The sequence below is a fragment of the Drosophila subobscura genome, chromosome O, assembly GCF_008121235.1.
Source record: "Drosophila subobscura isolate 14011-0131.10 chromosome O, UCBerk_Dsub_1.0, whole genome shotgun sequence".
Lineage (NCBI taxonomy): Eukaryota > Metazoa > Arthropoda > Insecta > Diptera > Drosophilidae > Drosophila > Drosophila subobscura.
The window spans coordinates 16675540-16700535 of NC_048533.1; the positions used below are offsets into that span (position 1 = coordinate 16675540).

Genomic DNA, 24996 nt, shown 5'->3' on the forward strand with positions numbered 1-24996 from the left:
ATACCTTTATATTTAATAATAAATATACATAAATATATCTCTAGAACCTAGTTATGTTTTGCCAGCCCTGCGACCCTACGATTACGCCCCCCTCAGACCCCCAGTAATACCCCATAAATTCCCTAATTGACTCTCACTTTCTACTCTCCGAATCTCAATCTCCTCCCCTGGATTACAGTCATAGGCAATAAACAAATTTGTGGAATTTTTGCATTTAATTTACGTTATTTATGTGCCTCTTTTTGTTGTTTTTATTCAATAATTTTGATCATTTTTATGTGTTGTGCTGCGAGGGGAAGAGCGAACAAAAAGTTGGTTAATTAAAATGCAATCGATAGCTGTCACCCGAGCCAACCTGGTGCTATCTGCTCGCTGGCGGTTGGCGGCTGGCGGCCATTGTGATTGATATTCTCATAGGAACTTTCGATTTGGTTATGGAAATATAAGTGGGCATAATTGCCCCTACCCCTCAGTACTTAATTGGGTTGTGTTTAGGCCATAAGCGCTTATAATCATAACAGTTAAACATTAAATATATTTCCATGTGTAAATTATATGTGAATGGAATAAATAAATAAGCCAATTGAGAGCGAAATTAAAACAAATAAATGAAATTAATTAAGAGCATAGAGCGGCAAATGTGCACAAACAAAGGCAGAGCACGCATTTATTTAACATTTTAATTAGTCCCAAAGTTCTCTCTCATTTGGCGTAATCAAGGATTTTACACATTGAATGGGAACCAACCCTGTGCCTTAACCAGAACCATAACCAAACCAAATCATTTGGCCAGCTAATGCAGTTTCACCAGGTTGGCAGCGACAGAAGGGTGTGTGGATTTGGGTTACGGGTGTAGGTGCGGGTGCGGGTGCGGGAACGGGTGTGGGTACAGCGGATAGGTCGATAAATCCGAAACCGAATATCGAATATGCTGAGAATTGTTGCGTAAATTGAAAACTAATGAACTGTTTCAAACATTTTCTACACGCCTGCCCCCGCTGTGGTCACTAAACTCTACTCTGTCAAACGACTCGCCTCTCCTGGGTAACATTTTCTCGATGCAAATGCAAATGCAAATCCAAATCCCATGGTCACCACTACCATTGCCACTGCCACACTTGGGCACGTTTCGGTGCGTTGCCAATGCAGGTGGTCAGGATGTGGAAGTTGACCTCTCAACGGAAATAATCAAGCAACACTTTCAGGTGAGTACGGCAAAGAAAAGCCCAAAACGAGACACGCAGGACAATTGTGCAGAAGTGCAGCAGGACACAATTCTGAGCGCTTATTACTTTACCCTTTTCTCGTTTCTCTGTTTCAAAATTCAAATCGCACTCTCGAAAACAACCTTAGAGTACCTGTCACACAGCATTGGACACCTGCCGGGAAGATCCGTCCTGCTCGTCGTCCCTGCAGCCAATGCTGATGCATTGTGAACTGCATCGGTGCAATCGCAACGCTTGCATGACCTCGCTGCAGGCCTTCTACAAGGGTCCGCACGAGGACCTCAATCTGGACATTGCCTTTTGTCTATGCAAGTAAGTGGCTGGACACAGTCCAGCAATTCCCCAAATGCACCAAAACCACCAGAAGCAGACCACCAACAATCGCCAATTCTCATTGTTCGTCGCAGAAAAACCAGCAGCATGCAGCAGAACAGCAATCGGCACGACATGTGCATGATTGCACAGGAAAAACTGCATCCCGTGTGTGCACAGCGGCCGCCCGATAACAGTAATCCGGCCAGCTCCAATGGCATTTACTACCATCCACCGCCCGCCTGTCATGTGGTGGCCGAAAGCTGCAAGGAGGATCGCGAGTGCAGGTGCGTACACAGGCCATATTTCACAAAATTTACCGTTAAGCAAAAACGGAAACGGAAACGGAAATATGCGCAACGCAATGTAAATTTCTCGCCATGAAACGATACACAAGTACTACGCGTGGTTATCTTTTTTAGTACCACGCAAATGACAGCGAAGAAGGGCATATTGAATCCATGAAGATGTTTGTAATAGGCAGGGTAAATCTGTTTTCATTATGAGAGGGTTACTAGAGTCACAGGTGTGCAGTTTCTGGGTGCCTCCTTTTCGGTTTCAATTCAATTAAGCGAAATTGCATTTAATAGACTTAGTCACACGCTCGCGTTCATATTGAATTAGAAGCGTTTAGCTTTAGCCACGGCAAAGTCAGCGCAAGCCACAACTTTGATGGCACTTTGATAAACTCGTTAAATTGACAACGACAACATGGGACCGAAGGGTATGGCCAGTGGAGGAGCTCTGGCTGGATTTGCGCTCAAATTTAGCAGTTGCAAGCTAGCGGGGCATAAAATTACCAGTTGGCTGGTGCCATCCATCCAGACACTCCGCTCGCCAGACCATGCTCTTCATTAAACCAGGCTGCCATTTAAGCAGGCCAACTTGCAGGCTGCGGCAAAGAGTTGACAGCCAAACTTGGGACCTCCAGCTAGGCTGGGGCCAGACCGCGCGAATGTGTCAAACACAAAGTTAAGTTATAAATAGGATGCAACACCCACATGCAGCAACCATCTCCAGAGAGAACGAAGAGGGAGAGTGATGTGCGTGTGTGTGTGTGTGTGTTGGCATAGCTCTGGGGGCACGTTGGGTGTTTGTTTGTTGTCATGTTACGGCTGAACGACCGCAAAGTACGTGGTCGTAGCTGCGGCTCTGGAAATTAATTGCCTTTTAAGTGAATCGCACTTGCTTTGGCAAACAACTAAATTGGACTAATGACGCTCATTTTGTATGCTGCAGAAGAGAAACAGACTGGGTGGAGGAAGAGGATGCGAAGGAGGTGTCTGCCACATGTTTGAGAACTTCTATGCAACGTGTTCCGTGCCTCTTTCTACCCCCACACCCTCTCTCTCTCTCCCTCTCCCTCTCCCTCTCTGTGTCGAGTGCTTATGTTGACTTATTACGTATACGACGGCTTGTGCACCAACACGTGCCTGTCCCTGCGCCTGCCGCGACGAAACCAGGCGACGGGGGCTGAATGGCCATTTGTTTGGCTGCCGTTTCATTGAAGCTGCTCCAATGTCTTAAACTGCACTTGGCCGGCTGCGTGCTGCAACTTTGCGTTGCACAAGCGACTGCACGGGCATAGAAACACCCGACGATTGCGTCAGCGCTTGATTGGGCCGACTCGGAGAAATATTCATCTTGTGGCAAAGTGGGCAAAGTTTCAGCGCGGCTAATGGGGGGGAAAAAAAAGTTGCACAGATTGTAGAAAAAAAGGTGGAGCTCAAAAAGCGTATTCAAGGCACCCTCGCCATAGAAAAGTATTCAAGGCAATTATGAGCATTTTGCCCATGGAAATACTTCTACCTTTTTATTCCCACTTGGAAACGATGCCCCTGAAGACTTAAACTACTGGCGTAGAACTGATGCATTGAACGCTAATTAAGCTGCAAGCAGTTTGATTGGAATGCCAAAGACTCAGCCATGGGCCAGCATAATCGGCAAGTGAAATATTACGCATACGCCGCATCGCACTTGACAAGAATCTTACCCAGATTCCTGAGACTTGGGGCCTCGTAAATTTTGTAGCGGAATAAGCATTTGCCCAAGACTATGAAATGCAGTAGAGTGCCGAGAGTAATTTCAGAATAAATTGGACGACATCAATCTCAGGCTCTGGGTGCTGAGAGAATGTGCCCCCGACGACTGCAGTGCAGGTAACGGTAACTGGCACTCATTCACAGACATCCCTTATAGCAGGAGCAGGGTCGGAGCTTGTAGCTAGCTGCAACTGGCACTAACTAGCGCATGACAAAACCTGAAGACATGAACAGAGACATTTCCTGCACAGGGATGGCCAGCTTGGAGCAGGATTACTTGGATTTTATGACTCTGTTTAGCATTACTCGTATCTGAAGTTCGTTTCTCCCTCTTTCTCTCTCTTTTCTTCTCGTATCTCTGCTTGTGGCAGGCTCAAGCTGGAGTACTACGAACAGGCCTGCGCCGTGGACAGCGTCACTAAGAAGTGTGCCGGCCGACCCAGCGGCTGTCGAACGGCAATGATTGGCATCCTGGGCACCATGCTACGCACCACCTGTGCCTGCCAGGGCACAGATCCGCAGCATCTGTACCAGTGCGTAGGCTGGCGGCGTCTATTGTGGATGAATCCCTGTGTGGGTAAGTGATCCTACAGTGGGTACTCCTCGATAAAATCAATGAAGAATCTACTCCCAGTGAAAGTTAACTTTACATAAAGTAAAGTTGCCTATATAATGTGCCTTTATCTTTGCGACAGTTTACTGTATCGATTTCCTGTATCTCATTAACCGGCGATTTACCTCTTTTGACAGTTGAAGCTCAAAAGGATTTCCATATGAAGCGATTGGCTGAGCTGGGTTTCCTTACCACCACCACAACAACGACGACGACCACGACAACAACAACAACGACAACAACCCGGCCTCCGCCACCCCCACCGCCACCACCGACCAGCACAACAACAACAACGACGACGACGAGCCTGCAACCGAAGCAAACGGCCCGAAAGCCGGCCACGCACATCTTCAAGGACTTCAATGCGGTAAGTAGGGTCCAAGTCCACTTGCAGATCCAGATCCACGTGCAGGCGGGTCATGTTTGAATTCTAATTGCCCCACTGCGGTCAACTAGTGGCCGCCCATTCAGCGTTACCCGATTTTAACAAGCATCAACAACAGTTACCTGTCCAATTCCCCCTCCCTCTCTCTCTCTCTCTCCGGGCATTCCCTTGTCTGCGACTATCAATCCATATGGTTTGTCGGTCCGTTTTCTGTTTTCCAATCAGCACTCAATCAGTGGCTCCACAGGGGTGGCGGCGGCGGGTACAATATGCCACAACATACCAGCCAGACCAAAGTCCACATCCTGCTTCGCTTTGGCTATAGAACCAGAGCCAGAGCCAGACCCGGGGTCTGTTGCTGGTTCTGGTTCTGCTTTTGGCCCAGTTCCTCCGGTTGCCAAACCGACAAAGCAATCAATTCCTGACCTGCAGCTGCACCAGAAGCAGAAGCTGCAGCAGCAGCAGCAAAAAGATTAAGCCCCATACCCAAAAATATTCGCATCCAAACTCTTTAACATCTTTTCGCCCTTCCCTTTCATGTCGCAACAACAACAACAACATCTGCAACTGCAACAACAATAACTGCGAACAATTGCAACAATGAACCGCAACGAAAACCACAAAAAAATGCAAATAAATAAATAAAAATGCACGAAAACAACAACAAAAACCAACGTACACTGCACAACAAAATTGAAAAACCACGAAACGCAAAACCAAACCAACAACAAAAAAAACAACAACAAAAAATTGTGGGGAGGAACACGCGGACGGACATGGAAACAGCAGCCAAAAGAGAAATCAGAGCCAGCATCGGTGGAACACAATTATCTCGATCCGCCCGATTCGATACCGTTGCCCAGCGTAAACGTCGAGAGCGGCGGAAATGGCGGAAATGACGATTATCACAACGGCAATGCCAATGGACACGGAAATGGCAATGGCAATGGCCACGGCAACGGCAACGGTAGCAATGGCAATGGCAATGGAAGTCGACGTAAAAATGGCGGAAAGGGACGCGGCAGTGTAGATTTCGATGATCCAGTAATTTTCGTTGACCCAAGGGAAACAACAGAGTTTGTGGGCATCAGCATCACAGAGCCGGTGACCACAACCACAACAATGGCAACCACAACAACAACGCAGCCGCCAAGTAAGTAAATGCAAGTGGGTTATAAATTGGAGCTGTGTGTGACAGACTCACTGGAGACGGAGTCCAGTTGGGTTCCGTGAAACATAACTCTTCCCTGATGGCAGCACGACTCTCTCTCGCGATCTCTCTGACGCCTAATTTAAAGTTTTGACCTGCTTAATACCAATTCGGAGGCACTCTCACTCCACACATACTCGCATGTACCTTTGATACTGAGGGTTTTCCCAGCAGTCGGGATTCGTTGTGTCCGTTTTGAAGTTTTCCACATAATTGATGCGGTCACTGCGGTGTTTGGCTAATTGAAAGCATAACTCTGCGCCGAACATCATTTTTATTTTAATATTTTGTGCAGAAATCATTTAAAATTCAGTATCTATATTGGTTAGCCCCCCACCATATCCGCATTTACATTTATTTGTATTTGTGTTTGGGTTTGTGTGTTTGTGCCTGTGGCCGGAAATGAGTTTGCTTTCGGATGATGTGGCAATTATGTATGTGCGGCCTTCTCTCCGGCCTTCTCTCTAGTGAAAAGTTGCGGCCGAATGTGTCTTGCGATCCCCTAGTCCATTCCAAATCCGATTATGCGAGCATATTGTGTGCCAAACGCACACACATGCAATGAGGAGGGAGGATACCCATCAAAACGTATCACTCGACTGCATTGTGATAATACTTCCGTTAGTTAAAACCTCCGCCAGAGGACATCGTTTATTGTCCATTCATTTATCACGCAAACTCCAACAGAGAACCATTGAGAGCACAGCGACAGAGAGTGGGCGAGAGCAAGGGCAAAACGTGTTTGCAAACATCATTAAAAATGTAAATGAGTTTGTTTGTTTGCCATTCAGTCCATCAGTCCATCCCGTCCGCCCGTCCAACGGTGTGTCAGGCCCTCAGTCCGCAAGCTCCAAAACGTGTGTCAGACCCTCAGCTCAGTCGGGATGTCAGTCAGTCAGTCAGTCTGTGTGGTCAACTCGTCTGCTGTAATTATTTAGACACTTGGGACATTTGGCCATGCATTTTGCATGAAATGTTGCTGTGCCCCGGTGGCAGATAGAACCTGTTTGTGTCTCATCCATAATTGATTTTGTTGGCAAGTGAGGCGGAAATTTTAAAACTATATTTTAACTATTGCATAGCTCTATTATTTATGCATATTTGGCAGCGGCTTTATTGGTAAAGTTTTTGCCAAAATGGATTTGATTAGTGAAAGCCCAGGGTGCCAGTTAGACGGCATTTTCTGAATTTATGATTGCCAGCCCTGCCTGCAATTAAGTGGAAGGGTCTGCTCCTTCAACTCAAGTCTGGAATGTGAAAATGTGTGCCACATAAACACACATTTTCACCCTCTCCAACCATAAACTTCAGTCTGGAAAAACTCGTAATGGCGTTGATGACATGATGAATACTCCACATGAGTGGCGGACATCCGTTATTTGAGAATGAGTGGCAGGGTCGCATTGTGTACGTTGCCTGCCACCAAAAAAATAATACAAAAAAAAAAAAATATGGGACTTGAATGCTTACTTCTTGTGTGTGTGTGTCAGTGTGGGTGTATGTTTGCTTGGAGTTATTTGTGTCTGGCTGTAGCCACGAGAGGCAAGTCCATGGCCCACACAGACAAGACCACACTTCAGGCTTAGTTGGAAGAGCAAATTGCATTTAATTGAATGTTAAATGTGGCAAAATAGTGAGAATTGAGTTATATTTAGAGTTTGATGAATTGCTTTAATAGACATTAAATAATGAATACCACGCCGAATCGGATTTAATTTGGATGAGTGCCAAAAGATATTTAAAATAGAAATAGCGATGGGAAGAGGCAGCCAGATGAATTTGTATATGGTACCCTTAAACATTTATAAATTTATAGCAATTTCCAACACATACATTTAATTCTTATTATTTGTTCCCTTTAGGAAACTGCGTGGTTCAGCGTCCCTACCAGTCGGATCAGCTAATTCGAGAAGGCAGCAGCAAGCGGGTGAGTTGGGCTTTATCATATTTCATAGACTTTCCAACCCAAACTAATTGGGCCATCATACCACACCATCATACCATCACAAAATAAATGAAAATCGAGATTAATTAGCGGCCATGAAAGTCTGTTTGTTTTGAATGAATTTAAATTTAATTTTGCATATCGTTTTGTTCTATTTGTTGGGGCTTTTTCTGTTGGAGTTGAGAAAGTGCTTTTTGGCGCATTTACATAACTAAAAGTTAAGCCAACGGCAAACAGCAACGAAACGTGAAAAGCCAAACGGAATGGCAACGTAAAGTGGGAAAAAGTGTGGAAAAGCTGAATATACTCGTATGTGGGAAAGCATATCCCGGAGTTTCCAGCTTACGTGTCGGCACGTGGTAAAGAAGTAAAATAAACGTATAAATAGAATGCGAACAGGAAATGCTAATAAGAAATTAATTTCACTTTCGACTATGCGAGGGGAGTTAAATTATTATTACACCTGACGTCCGCGTATTATTAGCCTTTATTCAACGTTTCCTTTCTTGTTTTCTTGGGGGGATTTACTCCTTGCAGATCTACTCTTTGGATGATGCCGAGTGCAGCGAACTGTGCAGCTGCGGGGAGTCCCTCACTCTGACCTGCCACGCCCTCTGCGTGCCATTCGCACCCTGCCGCACCGCCCTGGCGTTCTACAGCCACGCCTCGCCCGCCTACCAAGCGTTCCGCGGTCGCTGCCTCTGCTACTCGGGTCGCTTCATCTGCATGAAGCCGCCGCTCGGGGAGTACATCCTGCCAGGTGAGTCGAGACTTTGGCTGCGTCACTGCCACATTATACGTGGAGCGTGTCAGGGGTCCACCACGGGCTGAGCACTTAACGATTATCGCCGGCGACAGGCGATGACGATGCAGGGCTGTCAAGTATGCAGCATTTTTGTGGCTGCACCAGAGCAGAGCAGAGCAGGGCATGGAGCACTCCTTCCACTCTCGCGTCTCTATTCTAGTTGTGAACCCTTTGTCGGGGCATCGTCTTCACTCTGTAGAGCACTTGAGACCGCATTTGACACAAAAACCCATTGTGGCTGTGCAGGGTGCAAGCTTGCGTGGCTCCTGTCCGTGCTTGCCACACGCCACTTGCGTGCCATGGACGCCAGTAAATTACGTTTGCTGCAATTGATGTTGCATTCCCCAACCCATGTTTATTTCTTATGTTTTTTCCTTTACCAGGTGGCGTCTTTCTGCTGCTGGGCTACAGTGCCGCAGATGAGGCACTGCTCCGGCCACACACCAATCTGGGGGTGCAGGATGCCGTGCGTGCCCTGCAGCAGTACGTAACTACATACATCGATAATCAGGTAAGCCGCAAGCGAAAGAACAATGACCAGGAAATGTATTAATTGCATTCCGTTGAATGCTTTTCACTTCCACTCTTCACTTTCCACTTTGACCTACTGCAGACCCAGTGCACGCTGACACTCTTCAATATGACGGAGGAGAACATCATCATTGCTGCCCGCCTGCCCCACGATGGCAAACTCAAAGATATTGAGCTGCTGCGGAAAGAGAAGGTAAGCACGCCGCTGGCTACACAGACACACAGACAAACTCCCAGCCAACAAATAATCTATTTCGTTTTGCCCTAATAATCCATTTGCCCAACTACCCAACGTTTATGGCTTATCTGTCTGCTTGCAGGACGAGTGCACCGCGATTCTGAAGACCATCAGTCATCAAATCAATACCGAGCACAATGAGCTACAATCCCACCGACTGCTGAGCATTTTCAAAATGTCCGAAGTCGAGGTCATTTGGCCGGAGAGCACGAGTGCTGCCCAGAGTGGGCATGGGCAGGCGACTGGCTGCCACCGGCTGCTCCACCTGGCCCTGCTCTCGCTGGCCTATCTCTCCACGACCACGCTGCGTATGAGCGATGCGGGCAGACAGGGCCGCGTAGCGACATGACAGCCGCACAGCTAAGGGCTCAGACAATTGCCCGGCACAATTGGATAACTGTACGTAGTAGATATCTGTAAGGGCGGGAGGTGTTAGAGTGGTACTATATACGCGATATACGGATCGTGTTAATGTTAGCTATAACTAAATGATATTGCGTGTGATGGTGTAGCAATCGAATCGAATCGCATATAGCATATAGCGTAGCCTACGATATGAATATGAACATATGGTGTATACATTTTAGGGGCTAGTTCTGTGTTTAGCTGCGATTTTTGTAAAGCTTTGTTGTTGAACCCTGACGATGTTGCTGTCTGTTTTGATACGTATGTGAAGCATTACGATACAGTATAGTACATAAATATATATGCGTATACAACATAGAACTCAATTAGATTTATCTGTACTTTAAAGTGAAAAGTAAAACTGCTGTCTACATAATAATATTCTTAGCAAATAACAAAACAGACACTCGATAGTTGGATTTGACGTGGCCTGTACATAGGAATGGGTTTTAATAAATGGTACTACCCGTTAGCTAGTGTTTTATACGGAAAAACAATACCCAAACATACATTTACACTCTGTCAGTCATTCATCATTATCATACCTGCTGCAGGCAATTTTTTGGGTTGTTGCTATTTAAGCTCTATAAAAGTCTTGGTTGCCTCCATTAAAAAGAATTATTAACCGCCTTAACATTGTTTATTTCTCATTCATATTCCTTCACTCTTTTGATTTTTAATTACATTTTAATGTGTATGCGCACGGTCCAGCACCGGTCCACATGGCATGTCCTGTCACGGCCTCTGCTCTGTTGGCCTCAGCCACAGACAACAGACAGCAGAAACGGCCAAATGAATGAACTCATTTAACACTCTCAAGCGAAATATTATTGTTAATTTATTTCACAGTTTACCGTTCCGTTTGGAGGCGCGAAAACAATTACGGTTTCATTATCCATTATGCGTTCTGCATTTCAATTGTTGCCCCACACACTTCTCACAGAGCCGTAGGGGAGATCTCCTCGGCCAGCAGCCATATTCTCGCCTCGTTTCAACAGGTTTCATTGCTATCCCAGTGTCCCGATTAGCATTTCCGTTTGCTGTATATACAACCGACAACTTAAAACTCAATTAACGTAATTAAATACTAACAGAACATATCAATATGAACACCTAAACAAAGTTTACACACAAAACCAAGTACTTACAAATGCCCCTGCTCGAGTCTTTTGTATATAGTTCTTTATAACAATATACAACGATATATGAATACATATGAATACGTATACAACAATTATGATATGAAACCAGCAGCTAAATTGAACTGTATATTGATTGAAACTTCAGTTGAGCCTTATATAAAATATGTAAAGAATAAAACTATTGTAAATAGTGTGGGGGGGAAAGGGCAGTATCAGGAGAAAAAACAACAACACCTGGGTGAATGAAAATTCTATGAATATTAATTGAGTGTTTGACACACAGACACACACTCACTTTCACTCACACTAACACAAACACAAAGCAACACTCTAAGCCTAAGCTTGACCATTTGACAGAGGAGAAGAGGCAGTAACTTTTTGTCACATACTTTGTGGCGGAAAAGTGTGAAAAATGTGCGCATAACGAAAATGGTCACAATCATGAAAAAATGTCTTCCTTAATGCATATACACGGCGATATGTATTATGTTTATATACATAAATAAATATATACCTATAAAATATACAATATCTGGCAATACCCTAGCCTACGCTTCAGTTAGACAATTGATAATGTAATATATAGAACAGAACAAAACATATTTGTATGTACCAAGGGGCTAAACCATATCATTATCGAATATCCTTGCAAATTATACCACTGTTGACACAAACTATGAACTAATCCCAGCATATCTAAGCAAAAATATACCCTTAACTAAATATACATATTAATAAACAAAACAAAAAATATATACACACGCAGTACGAGTAAAGTTATAAACGTTAGAGAGCATTGGCAACTACTTTAATAGTCTCTAGAGAAAGCAACGCTTTAACCTTAAAATAGAGAAATACAAAATAAAACTAGCAAAAAAAAGTGTGTGTGTAAAGTCTATTGAGAACCTGCTTAAGATATATGATAGCTAAATATTAGACGAATTTAAATCTATTCAATCCCATAAGCAGCCGCTGTCAAAGGCGTGACAAGGAAAGGGGGGAAACTGTATCTTTATGGGAACTATGGGAATGAGTGGAGTTGTTCATTTGCTGTGCAACTGCATATCGTTTTAATGGCTACTACGAGATTATCGTTATCAGTTGGGGGGTAGGTATATCGGAGTCCACTCGAGTGTTTTGTTTCAACCCCTCACTCGGAGTGCGGCACAAGACAAAGCGTAGCTACAATGTAAAGTACCGTTGAAGAAAATAAATAACAATAGAAGTGAAGAAAACGAAAGAAAATTACAAAATAAACGCATTAATGTAAAAAGCAAAAGAATAAAAAATGAACTAGCACTCAAATACGCATCCATAGCATGGATGCATAAAAAGTAGCATAAACTTAAAACGGAGCAGAGAACAGAACTCTGTTTCCATTATGCATGAGGAATACGATGAACGAAAACTTGAGTTGAAACCTAAACAACAGTAAATAGGATCTACATATACGATATGTTAGGAATACATTTGTGGGCTACGTACATACATATGTGTATATGTAAACAACCAACTGAAGTACATGGATAAAGTTAATTGATAAATATAAATTATAAACTATGAATTGAAGCTAAACCGAAATGAGAAACCAAGCGATATTTGTAATAAAACATTGTAAGTGACAACAGCAAGAACAACAAAATATAGAAAGTAAAATTAAACAACCATCAAAGTTTTCTACTGAGTTCTGGGTGGGGGTTCTGGAGTTTAAAGCTAATGAAAATCGGTTTTCTGGTAAGTAAAATAGTTCACTTTTTCTGAGCCACGTGCCTCTTTCGATGTGCACTTCATTATTGACCCCCAAAAGCCCCACAGCGATCGGCAACTAAGTATGTGACACTATTGAGTCGAACAAAGCAATGAATACAATGGAAAATATACGTACAAGGCAGAATATACAACAAAGACAGCTGGAAGAGAAGACCGACCTGCTTCAGGAGCAAACATATCCATAAACAAGGCTACAGCAAACAGTAGCAGCAAGGCAGCACCTGTTTGGGTACCGTAGCTTTGCATACCCTTCCATATACATTTTTAAATTAATTCAATTTGGATACTCATTTTGGTACTCAATTTGGTCCCTCATTCTATCTAAAATTATTAATATTTTCAGAGAGCTTGGAAATTAATAGCCAACGACATGCTTAAATAATTTATGCTGATCAATGAGCAATATTTTTAATGCATGTTGAGAACATCATCTCGGTAAACTTATAATACTCCGTGGTAGAGTATACCAAGAAGAGAATAAAGAAAATGGAAAAAGAAAAAGCCACACAATGCTTTTGTACTTTTGCAAGGAACAAAAGATGAGCAGAAGACAAAGACACTTGCTCAAGGCAACGGCGCGCCGTTTCATGGCTTAAACTCAAGTTTCCCCAGGAACCACTCCACTGTGCCGCACTCGACGACACAAACACACCCATCGAGTGAGAGCCAGAGAGCAACAAAGAGTAAGGTCAATCATTGGAATTTTGCCAGTTAATTCGCATACAAAAGGCGCTGGCCCAGAAGAGAATGAAAATAGCACGGGGCGAAGAGTTCCTGCTCTGCCGCTGAGCCTCTGACCTGCCACGCCCATAATGGCATACCGGGTGGCTGAGTTCGGCATTTATACTTCCACTTAATTAGGTAATAAATGATTGAAGAAATTATGTCTAGACGTGAGGACAATTTCGATGTCTTGGCCTGGGGTGCCACATACTTTGACTGGGAGCCAATTCATTTCTGGCACGTGAGGGGTTAAAATGTTACGAATTTCCACACAATCACACAACGAGAGAATGTGAGAGTGGAACACGCACACACACACACACACACAAAACGAAAGAGAGGGAAACAATTATATATGCATGAGTGTGAGTTTCGGATGAGCGCATATACATATGTACGTAATTCGAAAGGTTTTTGGTTTGATTTGAAATGAAAGCAAAACTGTAAACAATTGTTTGTGCTCTTTTTTTGTATATTCAATTTGTTTCACCTGCCGCAGCTAAGTGGCATGGATTTCATACAACATCTACATACATACATGTGTACATATATCAGCCACACATATTGCATTTGTATGTATTTGTTCGCATCTAATATCATTCACATGTGCAGAACGATGTCTGAATAGCAAAACTGAAAATGAATCGTAATGAATGCGGGGAGGCACTGAGTGAGTGTATGCGGGCTTGCCAGTTCATTAATATGGCACGAATGCTGAAGGTCGATGATGTGGAGCCGGCCTATTTACAGATACAGACAGAAGGATGGCCGCTCTAGAGATGGGAATGGAACGTGTTCTTCTCTGCCCCACTCTACTGCTCCTACACGATGGGTATTTATTATTAAAAATTATTTATATTAAATATTTCGTACATTGATACCTTTTTCCGTGAGCAATTGTGGATGTGAAATTCTGTTCTCCCATCTCTAATTCTTTCGTACTGGCAGATACTCTCGCATCTAGTGTTCCGGAGAGTGCGTGGCTGCTGTTGCTGTTGTTGCACGCACATTTATCAGGCTGCGATGATTACGTGTTTGCCATTTTATGGCTAAAACTGTTGCGCCTACAACTCCCCATCCATCCATCCCCTCCCACCCACTAAGCTTTGAGCTGCTGGGGTAAGTGGGTCTCTGTCTCTGTCTCTTTGTCTGTTTGTGACTCTGTTGCTGTGGCTGCTGCTGCTGCTTTTGCTGCTGGCTTTGTTCTACTTGGAATTGCCTTTTATTTTGCGCTAATTGAAGTTGCTGCCATCATATTTTTTTTTCTTCCTCCCACCTCCCCCCATCTACCACGAGCACAGCCCACATATCCTCGCATGGAGAAACCGTGTTGTTTGCTTTTATTGCCGCTTCTATGTTTTTCCTGTTTTTGCAATTTTAATTAAAAACGTGTTTATAACAGCGCAAAATGCTGATGAGTGAGCAGAATAATTTATTTCGAACATAAATAAAACCATACATATATGTACATATCCATGAACGTATGTATAAAGAGCTAAAGTAATGTGAAAAGCCAAGTGTGCTGACTTTCAGTTGATTTGAGTTGAGGTAATTAATGGCCAGAGGAAAGCATTTAAATCTGTTAAGCTAACTTGCAATTGTTTCAGATTCCAACGACATTTCTCATACAGAATATTTCGGTATTTATATGAATAAACGTTTAACGGCAACTTTAAGACGGAAAACTTTATTAATTGCTGCTTCGACAAGCATAAAAAAACGCAGTTAAAGTTGAGCTGAAATTCCTGTCGACATGGCCTGCAAAGATGCAACATTTTCCGCTGCAATTTATTGCAAATACTCGTACACACACACTCAAAGCAGAAACGAGTCCCTACTTGGGTGGTGCATTTACACATTACGAATTCCTTTGCATAACGCTGTGGGGAATGTATATTGCCAGCCAGTCAGGCTGAGTGCCGGATGCCGGAGAAAGAAGCCATAGCCACAGAGAAATATGCGCCACAGCATCCTCAGCAGGAGGCGCCGCAGCAGCAGCACACAAAGAATTCAATTGAATTGATATTCAAATGCGCACTGCCAACACACACACACACACACAAAGAGAGAGAGCTAGAGAGGCATCCATTATTTGTCGATTTTACACATGGCACAGAGGAAAATGTAGAAATGTAAAAGAAGGAAGAAGTCATCTATGCATAAAGTATAGGTATGTTCTATAGGTATTCGAGGCAAGTGCAAAATCCCGATTCCAGTTTTCATTAGACCGGCACGATGGCCAATGATCAGAGAACAGTTTTTTGATGGCTTGCAGTCGCAAGCTATTTTTACGCCATTTGCCAAAAAGGCCAGGCCAGGCCCAACCACCTTTGGCTCAGCAAAACATGGCCAGGACACGCGGGAGCTGCATTTGCATAACTCGCTGCTCCCCAGAGCAGCAGGAATTCAGGGGAATATCGAAGACAGATAGACGGCTCAGGCTCCGGCATAGTCTCAGCGTTCAATGCGCTCCAGACAAGCAGCCAAGTGCAGAAATAACACAAAATAGATGGCAATGCAAAAGGCAAAAGAGAACTAAAAAATACAAAAAATATATGTGTGTAAGTACATACACTATGGGGAGAGGAAAAAAACTGCTAAGGAGCCAAATACTCGAGCATTTGCAAACGCGGCAAAGTAGCGAAAATTTGCAAATTGATTGCATTCCTATGCCGAGGCTGCAGAAGGAGGAGGAGAAGCTCAAATATGAAATCTTCGAGGAGTGCAAATTTTGCACATTTTTTCTGGCAACTTTGGGAATGTTTCTTCCAATTGCCAAAACAAAAGTCAAAGAACCCCCACACACATACATGCATATTCAAAGTGCAAGATTATTACATTCCTCAACCCACTTCGGAGGTCTTACAGCTGCAGCTCCAACGCTCGGTTCAGCGAAAATCAAATTATGCAAATCTCAAGTTTAATTAGGAAAAGCACAGCTCAACTTTAAATCAATTTTCTGCTTAGTCTGGCGCTCTCTTCTATTCGGTTCTGTGCTTTTTATTTTATTTGTGCGCTTCATTTGAGCAACCCCATGAAATATTCAGACACTTTGACACACTTTGGGTTGTCTGATCTGTAGCGAGTGTAGAGTGGGTGTGGATGTAGGGGTGGTTCTGTGCGGACTTGTTTGAGGGGCAGACAAAACTCAAAAACGGTACAAGGCAAATTCTGTTGGCCAACAAAATGACACTTAGTGCAAAACAGGAGGACACATGCCTAATAAATAATTCAGTGCGCAACAAGCGGAGAACAAGCGCACTTGTGGCACCACCCCCAAACCTGCCACACCGCCAGCACCACCACCATTTTCCCTGACCAGCTCTGACAGCTGTTCTCGGATTTTGCCCAACGCATCCATATTCACACAAGATTGAAATCTAGTCAAATGTGTCCGCTCAAGTGTTGCGTGTTATTCAATGTCCTTCAAGACTGCCTCCGAATCGTACTCCCTCATGTGCTCTGCCCACCGATGGCCAGCTCCAAGGTCCAAGGAGACATATGCGGGTCATTTGCCGTGCGAAGGCATCATATTTGGAAGATTTTCGTTGCCAGAGATGTGTATCTCTTTGCAGCATTTTGCTGCCAGGCTCTGGAGTACAAAAGAAACGAAACAATTCAATAAAGTAACACGACAATCTAATACTGAGACACGGAAATGCTTTTAGCCTGGCCAACATTTCGTCAAAATATAAACCGGGCACCGATGAAAAATCCTCCAAGCTCCTGCCACCCTGAGGGTTGTATCTGCGAGAGTGAGTGTCTACAAGTTGATTTGTTTCTTGGAATCTGCTCAGTATTTCTATGCTAATGAAGTTGGGAACTTTCTGGCACATACTCGTACGAACATTGGGAAGAATTATGATTTATCAGCACCTCAGTTTTATTGATATTGCAAACCCGGACAGTTACAAGAAAATAAGTTTGTCAGAGCTTCAAGTCGAGGTCGTAAAAGTGAAAGATGAGGCAACGAAAAAATCATTTAGCATAATGATTAAAATAAATCATAATGTATAGAAAGAGAGAGCCAGAGGAGGAGACATAAAGATGGGAGAAACTAAGCGAACATATGCAAGTGCAGACATTACGTAAACGCCACGTAGCTGGCCACGTCCAGGCTCAGACACACACTCGCTCACAGTCACAGCCAGATCCAGATCCAGCAGGCAGCAAACAAGCTAAATGCAAACAGACAAACAAAAATGATTTATAAATTGGCAAGACGTGCATAAAATGCTGAGCAGCAGCAGCAGAAAAAACTGTTCCACTGCATACATAATGAGCCTCAGAGCGAATACGATTCCCAGACCAGGCCAGCCCATGCCAGGACGGACCAGACCAGACCAGGCCAGACCAGGGCCATGCCCGAGGCCGAGCCCAGAGGGGTGGGGCGTCCAGGAAGTGGCATTTAAATGCGCGCATTTATTCACTTATAAATGCTACAAATAAAAATATGCTAAGGGAAAATATGCTAAAAAGTCAGACCAAAAAAAGATAAAAAGATGAAACAGGGGCAAGTGTGTGGCCAGAACTTACTGCAGAAAGTGCCATAATTGTGTGTCTCTTGCTCCCTTTCCACCAAATGCCCCCCGCTCCCCTCTTTAAATCTCATTTGGCCTGCAGCGACAGAGGAATTTCTAAAAAATGTTTAATGTACAAAAAGAGTAAGAACCAAAAATATCCAAAGGCATAACGAGGGCCGAGACTTTGATGCCCTTTTCAAATCGAAAGTCTTGCATATGTATATGATGGAGTCATGCAAAGGTTGGTTGGACTTCTGCTTAAAATAGTAATAACCTCTGCAAAGGGTACAAAAATGGGACCACTTTCTGGGACGCTGGCTCGGTTACTGTGAGACTAGAGTGGCTGTTAGAGGCAGCGCCAGCTAGCCAGATACTATCGCCATGCCATGCATGTCGCTTCACACCAGCAGAGATACACGCACACACCAGCACGGAAAACACACACACAGATACACGGACATACGCATGGAACGCACGCACATATGCCATGAATTTCATTTAGTTTGTACGTGTGTGCGTTAGTTAATATTGCACACGTTGGTATACAGCCATGCACACACATGTTTCTGTGTGTCTATGTGTGACTTTAAATTACCTCAACCATAAAGTAAACTTGCAAACCCATACATGCACACACGCTTATGTACATGGAAGATGGAAGCACGTTTAGACCCGGCAAATATGTTGTTGATGGCATTTTAAAGACGTTGTCTTTTGGCTTGGTAAAATATTGTAATTAGCTTAAATCGCCTCTTAACTAAAAGAGATAAAATCATCAAATAAAAGACCAATCAGAAATCTATCAAAACGACAAGGAGACACTTAAGTGTTGAGCCTGAGTAGTTCTATTCACACTCACATTTCGCACTTATAACTCGCAAACAGCAAACATATTTTCATATTATAATCTTTGTTTTCTGTTGTCTATTTTTGTATTTCCTGCATTTATCTCTATCTGATTTTGTGTGCAGCTGTAAACACCATCAATCTCTCCATCAGTGGAACTCTGTCCAAAACTCCTCCCTGGTCGGCTAAAAGTGCATAAAATGCAGCCTTTTGGGCTGCCACGTTCTTTAATGGCTGGCAAAGTATCTTCTGAGAGGGTGTAAAATCTCAACAAGCTTCGTGAAATTTCGTTGCATATTAAAAGCGCCCCCGGAAAGAGACTCTGGCCAATGATGATAATGCAGCACACGTGCACTAAAATGCAAGCACTTGAAATATTTATAAGCTAGCTGCCAGATAAATCAGAGGCGCCTGCACTCAAGCTGTTTTTCGAACTAAATGAAGAAAAATGAAGCGCGCAGTGTGGTGAAGCTTCAGGCAAGAAACTGTCAAACTGCCAGTCCCGAGGCTGGAGGCTGGAGGCCAGAGGCCCTGCCGATGTGATGTGGCTGTGTGCACTTTGCTGATGGATTTCCAGAGGGGAATCCAGGATTGATGGCGTCAAAGCGAGAAGCCAGCCCAAAAGTGACGGCCTGGTGTAAAGGTCAAATTTATGCGCGGTGAAAGTGTTGACAAAGTTCACTGCGATGATGTGTTTAAATATTTTACGACCCAAAGACATCCAAAGACGGGCATAAATATGTGAGTGGCAAAACGTGTTGCGGTATTTAGGAGAGCAGTACTCAAGGCAGGCTCATTAGCAGCAGGCAGCTGAGGGACAGCTTTTAGCGTTCAATTAGCCCAATGCAGTGGGCTGTTACCGAGAAAAACTAAAGATCTAAACTCCGTTGGCAGCTGCGTTGCCAGGCAACACCCCACCAGACACGCAGCTCCTGCTAGACCCCCATCCCTGAGGCCTGGGCCTCCTCTATTTGAACGCTTATTTACATGTCAATTGTAAATTGTTTTTCATGTTTTTCTCGCATTTTCTTTTCTCTTCTCGCTGAACACTTTTCACTTTAGTGATTTGTTGTGCTCTTTGTTTATCCCAGAAATCGAAAACATGTCGAGCACTTCCCGTATTCCCGAATATTGATACGCCTGTAAGTGTGCCACGACAATTCCCCCAGGTGTCGGCTCTTTCTTCTGACAGACTACCACGGATTTAAAGTGACAGCCCGGCTGGATAGCAGAAGCCTGTATGGCTGGATATCAGGATAGCTGCTGTCGGCTGGCAGGTGGGGCTTCGGAAGAGCAAATGCCAGGAGGCTGTAGGCAAAATCATCTCCTAGGCATACCCAACAAAAAGGAAATGTATCAAACGTCAATCTAATTTCATTTTAACGCTCGACCAGATCCATCCATAGAAAGCCGCCAGAGTTTAGGCTCTGACTCACAGTGTGCTTGAAATACTTATACAAACATATACTCTCGTATGTGTAGAGATTTTTCAACAATTTGACAAATCGCATGTTGACATTTGTTGACGTCTCACACACACACACGCGGGCACGTGACAAAGGGGACAACGCGTCCTTATCCCCATCGATATCCCCCTCCGTTCGGGGAGGGTACAAATACAACAATTCTAAGTCACTGATGACGCCAATGGATGGCATCTGTAAAACTCAATGAATTGGAAAATGTTTTGTTAGCTGTTGCCATTATTCACACATACACACACCAGCAGGTGCCTTTGGCAGGAGATCATCTCCTATTAAAAACCTGTTACCCACTTAAATACAATTTTTTCAAATTCAATCATTATTTTGACATGCATTATCTGCATAAATTATGAAGAAAGAAAATCAGTATATATCTATTTTTTCAGCATTATATTCCTCTTTTGCTGAAACATAAAACCAAATGGATGCAGGAATAATTCCAAATTGTTTGAATTTAAATCGGATATATTTTTAAATTGAAAAACAAAATACTGGTCTCTCCTTTATACCCTAAGAGCGAGGATAATCAAAAATATTCACAAATAAAATAAAAGGCAGCGCCTGACTGCAGGCATGCGTAAATTCATTTCATTTGCAATCGCTTGCGAGGGGACAAACTGCTTTGGAAAATCATTTGAAACGAGAAGGGACGTGTGAGACGCTTCTTACGCGTCACAACTTTTATACCCGGCACTCAGTACTACATCTGCAACTTAGCGGTTATTTGTCAAATTTTACATTTTTTCTTCATCTGTCATCTACATCAACAACACTACTCACGCCAACACGCTCCTTTAGCTCGCCACCCTCCCCTATAGACACACACTGCAGAGTCGCGGCAGAGTCAGCGGCAGAGGCAGCGGCAGCGGCAGAGGCAGCGGCAGAGGCAGTGACGTGTCAGGGGCCAGGCCATAAACAGCGCGAAGCAGAGTGTGAATGCTGCGGGACGGGGTGGGTTTGGCTACTGCAAATTAATTTCTTCATTGTGGCTATAATAATGATCCAATCGTATCCCAATTTGGTGATCTGATAGATATGGTAATTCCCTACGGAATGGCGTTTTTAGTTTTCTGCTATCTTCAAAATTGTAGATTTGGGAGGTTTTCGCCCTTTTGCGGAGGCGGAAGGGGGCGTGGCTCATTTTTGAAATACACTTGTAACAGTGTGAGCATACAGAAGTCTGGATGCAAAATTTGGTGGCTCTAGCTCTTATAGTCTCTGAGTACTAGGCGCTCATCAGGACGGACAGACGGACAGACGGACAGACGGACAGACGGACAGACGGACAGACGGACAGACGGACAGACAGACAGACAGACAGAGACTCGGCTATTGATGCTGATCAAGAATATATATACTTTATGGGGTCGGAAACGTTTCCTTCTGTGCGTTACATACAACCGTTATGTGCACAAATACAATATACCCTATTTACTCTTCGAGTACCGGGTATAAAAATGCTGCTGCCTGCTACTGTTTATTACGCACAAATTTATGCATACAAATAAAATGAGAGTAAATTGATTTATCTGTGGCCCAAGAACGGGGAGGGGAGTTAAGTCGGTGGCCGTGGTCTGGAGGGTCCGCGCTCATTCACTGGGGACACATTAGCCGCGAGACACACACACGCGACCCAGCTCGAATGCAAATATCCACACACGCATGCTAATACGCTCGTAAAAAGGCAATTTCCACAAATTCAACGCACCTCAGCCACCTCTTACCCTGCCCCTGCTCACAAGCATTTGTTTTTTTTTTTCGGCATACCCCGTAGTTGTGGTGGAGCAAGGGATTATATGTTCTTTGCGAACATGTAAATATGATATCTAAATCTATTTTCAGACTAATTTCCTTCGTTAAGATATTTTTTCAATATGAATTTTTCCATTAACGCCAAGATCTGGTTACCTGCCTAGGAAAAGCAAAATAATTTCAACTCTCAAAACTTATTCCTTTATAGGGTAACACACATTCGAATCAACTATAAGATTCTCACGTGATTTTAGGAAGCGGGCGCCGCTAACTCAATTTTCTATTTGCAAAAATGTTTGTTCCATTGTGGTGGGGTCTGAGGTCAGAATAACTGAAGGTGTCTGGGGGCTGGGTGGTGTGGGGTGGGGTGTGTGCATAAGAGTATATATGTATGTTGAGCAGCAGTCAGGTGCCACCCTCTGTCCATTTGGGCACCAGCGAGGCATAACTTATGCCACAGACACTCACGCACACCCCTATATACGCTCTCACACACATGTTTTGCATACAATATGTCTGTGAGTGTGCGTGTGGAGAGAGGTCTCCATGTCCCAGCATACATTTATTTCAATTTTTACAACTCAGATGCCATCTCCCTCTCTCTTTCTCACTGTCCCTCTCTCTGTCTTTCCTCCGGAACTGCCTCCAGCTGTGGTAATGCGCTTTCAGGCATCGACATTGGCTTCGGTATCGTTGGCGGTTCTTCGTCCGCTTTACGATTACGTTTTACAAGATTTGCATAAACACTTTTATCGAAATATAAATGACTTAAAGTGCTTTGAATATATAATGTGTATATGCATGCATGCTCTGTACGGGGAATAGTTTGACTGACTGATGAAACAGATAAAGAAATTCGCATTTTTTATGCGTTTTGTAACTGAAGAGCTCTGTGAAAAGAAGAAGGCAAATTAATGAGATCTGACAGAAATTTCAAAGTAATGTACTAAAAAAACCGAAAATTTCAAAAAGTTGTTTCACATTAAAGATTCCCTGAAAGAGTATACAAACTTTGAAGTGCTAGAGAGTACAAATTTTCGCACCTAAATTTCCTTTGCCATTGCCTTCATGAATTTTACAATTCTCGGGCGTCACATTACGCTCCTCTTTTATGGCGTCACTTTAACGAGCTATCACTCCCGAGCAGGGTTTTTCCCGGAAAGGTGTATAAAAGAGGCCATTGGCTGGCGGTTATTGACTAGACAATGATCAGCGCAGCAGAGTAAAGCAAACAATTTAGGGTTTATCTGTTCAAGCAAGCCTTTAATCAATAGCAAGATCCATGGCAAGAAACTGTTGGTGTATTTTGTTTGATTTTTTAGTCTTTTTTACGTTGTCCTTTGCCTTGAAGTGGCAAACCGCGCTCTTTGCCGCGTAGCTTTATGCCGATGACGCGCTCGATCTTGGCCAGAACTTGATTGTTGGGTATGCCGCGTCCGGCCTCGTAGTCGCCAATGATTTGCGGCTTCTCGCATATCTTGCTGGCCAGATCCTTCTGGCTGAGTCCCTTAGCCTGGCGTCCCTGCATGATCAGACGGCACACGTCTTGCGGCAGTTTCTCGTGACGCTGAGAACCAGTCTCGTAATCCAAATAAATCGAGCTCATCTTTGTGTTCCACGAAAATGAAGAAATCTGCAAAAAAAAACAACAAAAACAACATTTAAAAATTGTTTTTTTTTAGATAAAAAATTTTCCAAAAATAAAATTTACTATGTTGATATTTTGAGAAATTTCACGAAATTTCAGGAAGGAATTAAAATATTTGCCGTTCAGTCCGACAACTATTCTGGTTTGAGATGAAATTGTTGCTACAATGCCTATTGGGAAAGTGACAGTATCGAAATGGCAGATTATAAATCTCATGGCCAACTGGGTTCAGGGATATCCCATCCACAATGAGATGCATAATACGAAATGCCAGCGACAACAAACTAACAAAAGTCAAAGCAATTGTAATAAATGACAGTCAGACATCTGCCAAGTGGGCAGGGACGTGGGCGGGGCGTTGGTGTGGAGAGTGGGCTGTGTGCTGTGGATGGTGCCTTGGCAAATGCCAGCACTGCAAATCCTTGCCTGAATCAGGATTTGCTACCCACAGATTTCATCCTTAGTGGAAGTGATATCCACTCCAAACGGCGCGTCCCGGGCTGTGTAGGAAATTTTCTAGCATTTTAGCATCATTAGCATTGATTTATGATTAAGTTCAACCTCAATTTTCAGTTAAATCGTTTTCCTTGCCTTCGCCTGGCGCTTGTGCGTCCTTCCCCCTCACGCCAACACAGAGATTCTGCAAAGAACTTGAGAGCTGCGTGGGGCACAGAGAGTGGCCAAATGTTGGAGGAGGAGCAGCAGCACTCCAGCTTGTGTTCCGGAGACTGGGGGAAAATGTCGAAAACAAGAAATCAGAAAATCAGAAGTAGCTGCGATTCTCACAATCGGACGCACTGATGTGTATAATGATCTTTAGCTGGGATTTAAAACGGATAATAAATAATAAAAATACTGGGCGACTGAGGCGAAGGCAGCACGGAAGCCGGTCCTGAATGGAAACTGAGCTTATAGTAAGTCTTCGCAGGAGCTCGCTCTCTCTCTCTTATAAAAAATGAATCGTTAAAAGGCCGCACAACGGAATACAGATATATGTACGTGTACATCTGTATATGTATTCGAATACTTTTATAAAGGAATATAAATGTTGGTTGCCACAACAAATCAAACGAGAAGGGACGTGTGAGACGCTTCTTACGCGTCACAACTTTTATACCCGGCACTCAGTACTACATTTTACATTTTTTCTTCATCTGTCATCTACATCAACAACACTACTCACGCCAACACGCTCCTTTAGCTCGCCACCCTCCCCTATAGACACACACTGCAGAGTCGCGGCAGAGTCAGCGGCAGAGGAAGCGGCAGAGGCAGCGGCAGAGGCAGAGGCAGTGACGTGTCAGGGGCCAGGCCATAAACAGCGCGAAGCAGAGTGTGAATGCTGCGGGACGGGGTGGGTTTGGCTACTGCAAATTAATTTCTTCATTGTGGCTAT

At 43.8% G+C, this 24996-nt stretch overlaps 2 protein-coding genes across 12 annotated transcripts in view; one reads left to right on the forward strand and one right to left on the reverse strand.

Moving 5' to 3' along the window:
* The window catches only part of LOC117896271, a 97245-nt gene extending 84730 nt beyond the window's left edge, over positions 1-12515 (forward strand). For 4 of the 11 annotated variants that reach the window (XM_034804466.1, XM_034804464.1, XM_034804462.1 and 1 more), the window contains 11 exons: positions 1150-1205; positions 1354-1538; positions 1634-1825; positions 3952-4157; positions 4331-4560; positions 5365-5731; positions 7651-7715; positions 8271-8493; positions 8922-9049; positions 9152-9262; positions 9390-12515. In XM_034804466.1, the coding sequence (XP_034660357.1) occupies positions 1150-1205; positions 1354-1538; positions 1634-1825; positions 3952-4157; positions 4331-4560; positions 5365-5731; positions 7651-7715; positions 8271-8493; positions 8922-9049; positions 9152-9262; positions 9390-9656 (2030 nt within the window). In that variant the 3' untranslated portion in view covers positions 9657-12515. Of the gene's footprint in view, positions 1-1149; positions 1206-1353; positions 1543-1633; positions 1826-3951; positions 4158-4330; positions 4561-5364; positions 5732-7650; positions 7716-8270; positions 8494-8921; positions 9050-9151; positions 9263-9389 lie in introns of those variants that run through there. The other 7 variants (XM_034804474.1, XM_034804463.1, XM_034804468.1 and 4 more) reach the window with 4 other exon arrangements.
* Positions 12516-23195: 10680 nt separating this feature from the next.
* On the reverse strand, positions 23196-23764 carry LOC117897085 (endothelial differentiation-related factor 1-like). Its single transcript, XM_034805723.1, has 2 exons — positions 23664-23764; positions 23196-23585 (listed from the first exon to the last, which is right to left on the reverse strand). The coding sequence occupies exon 2, from the start codon at positions 23556-23558 to the stop codon at positions 23271-23273; it is 288 nt and encodes a 95-aa protein (XP_034661614.1). The 5' UTR covers positions 23559-23585; positions 23664-23764; the 3' UTR covers positions 23196-23270.
* Between the last annotated feature and the right edge of the window lie 1232 nt (positions 23765-24996).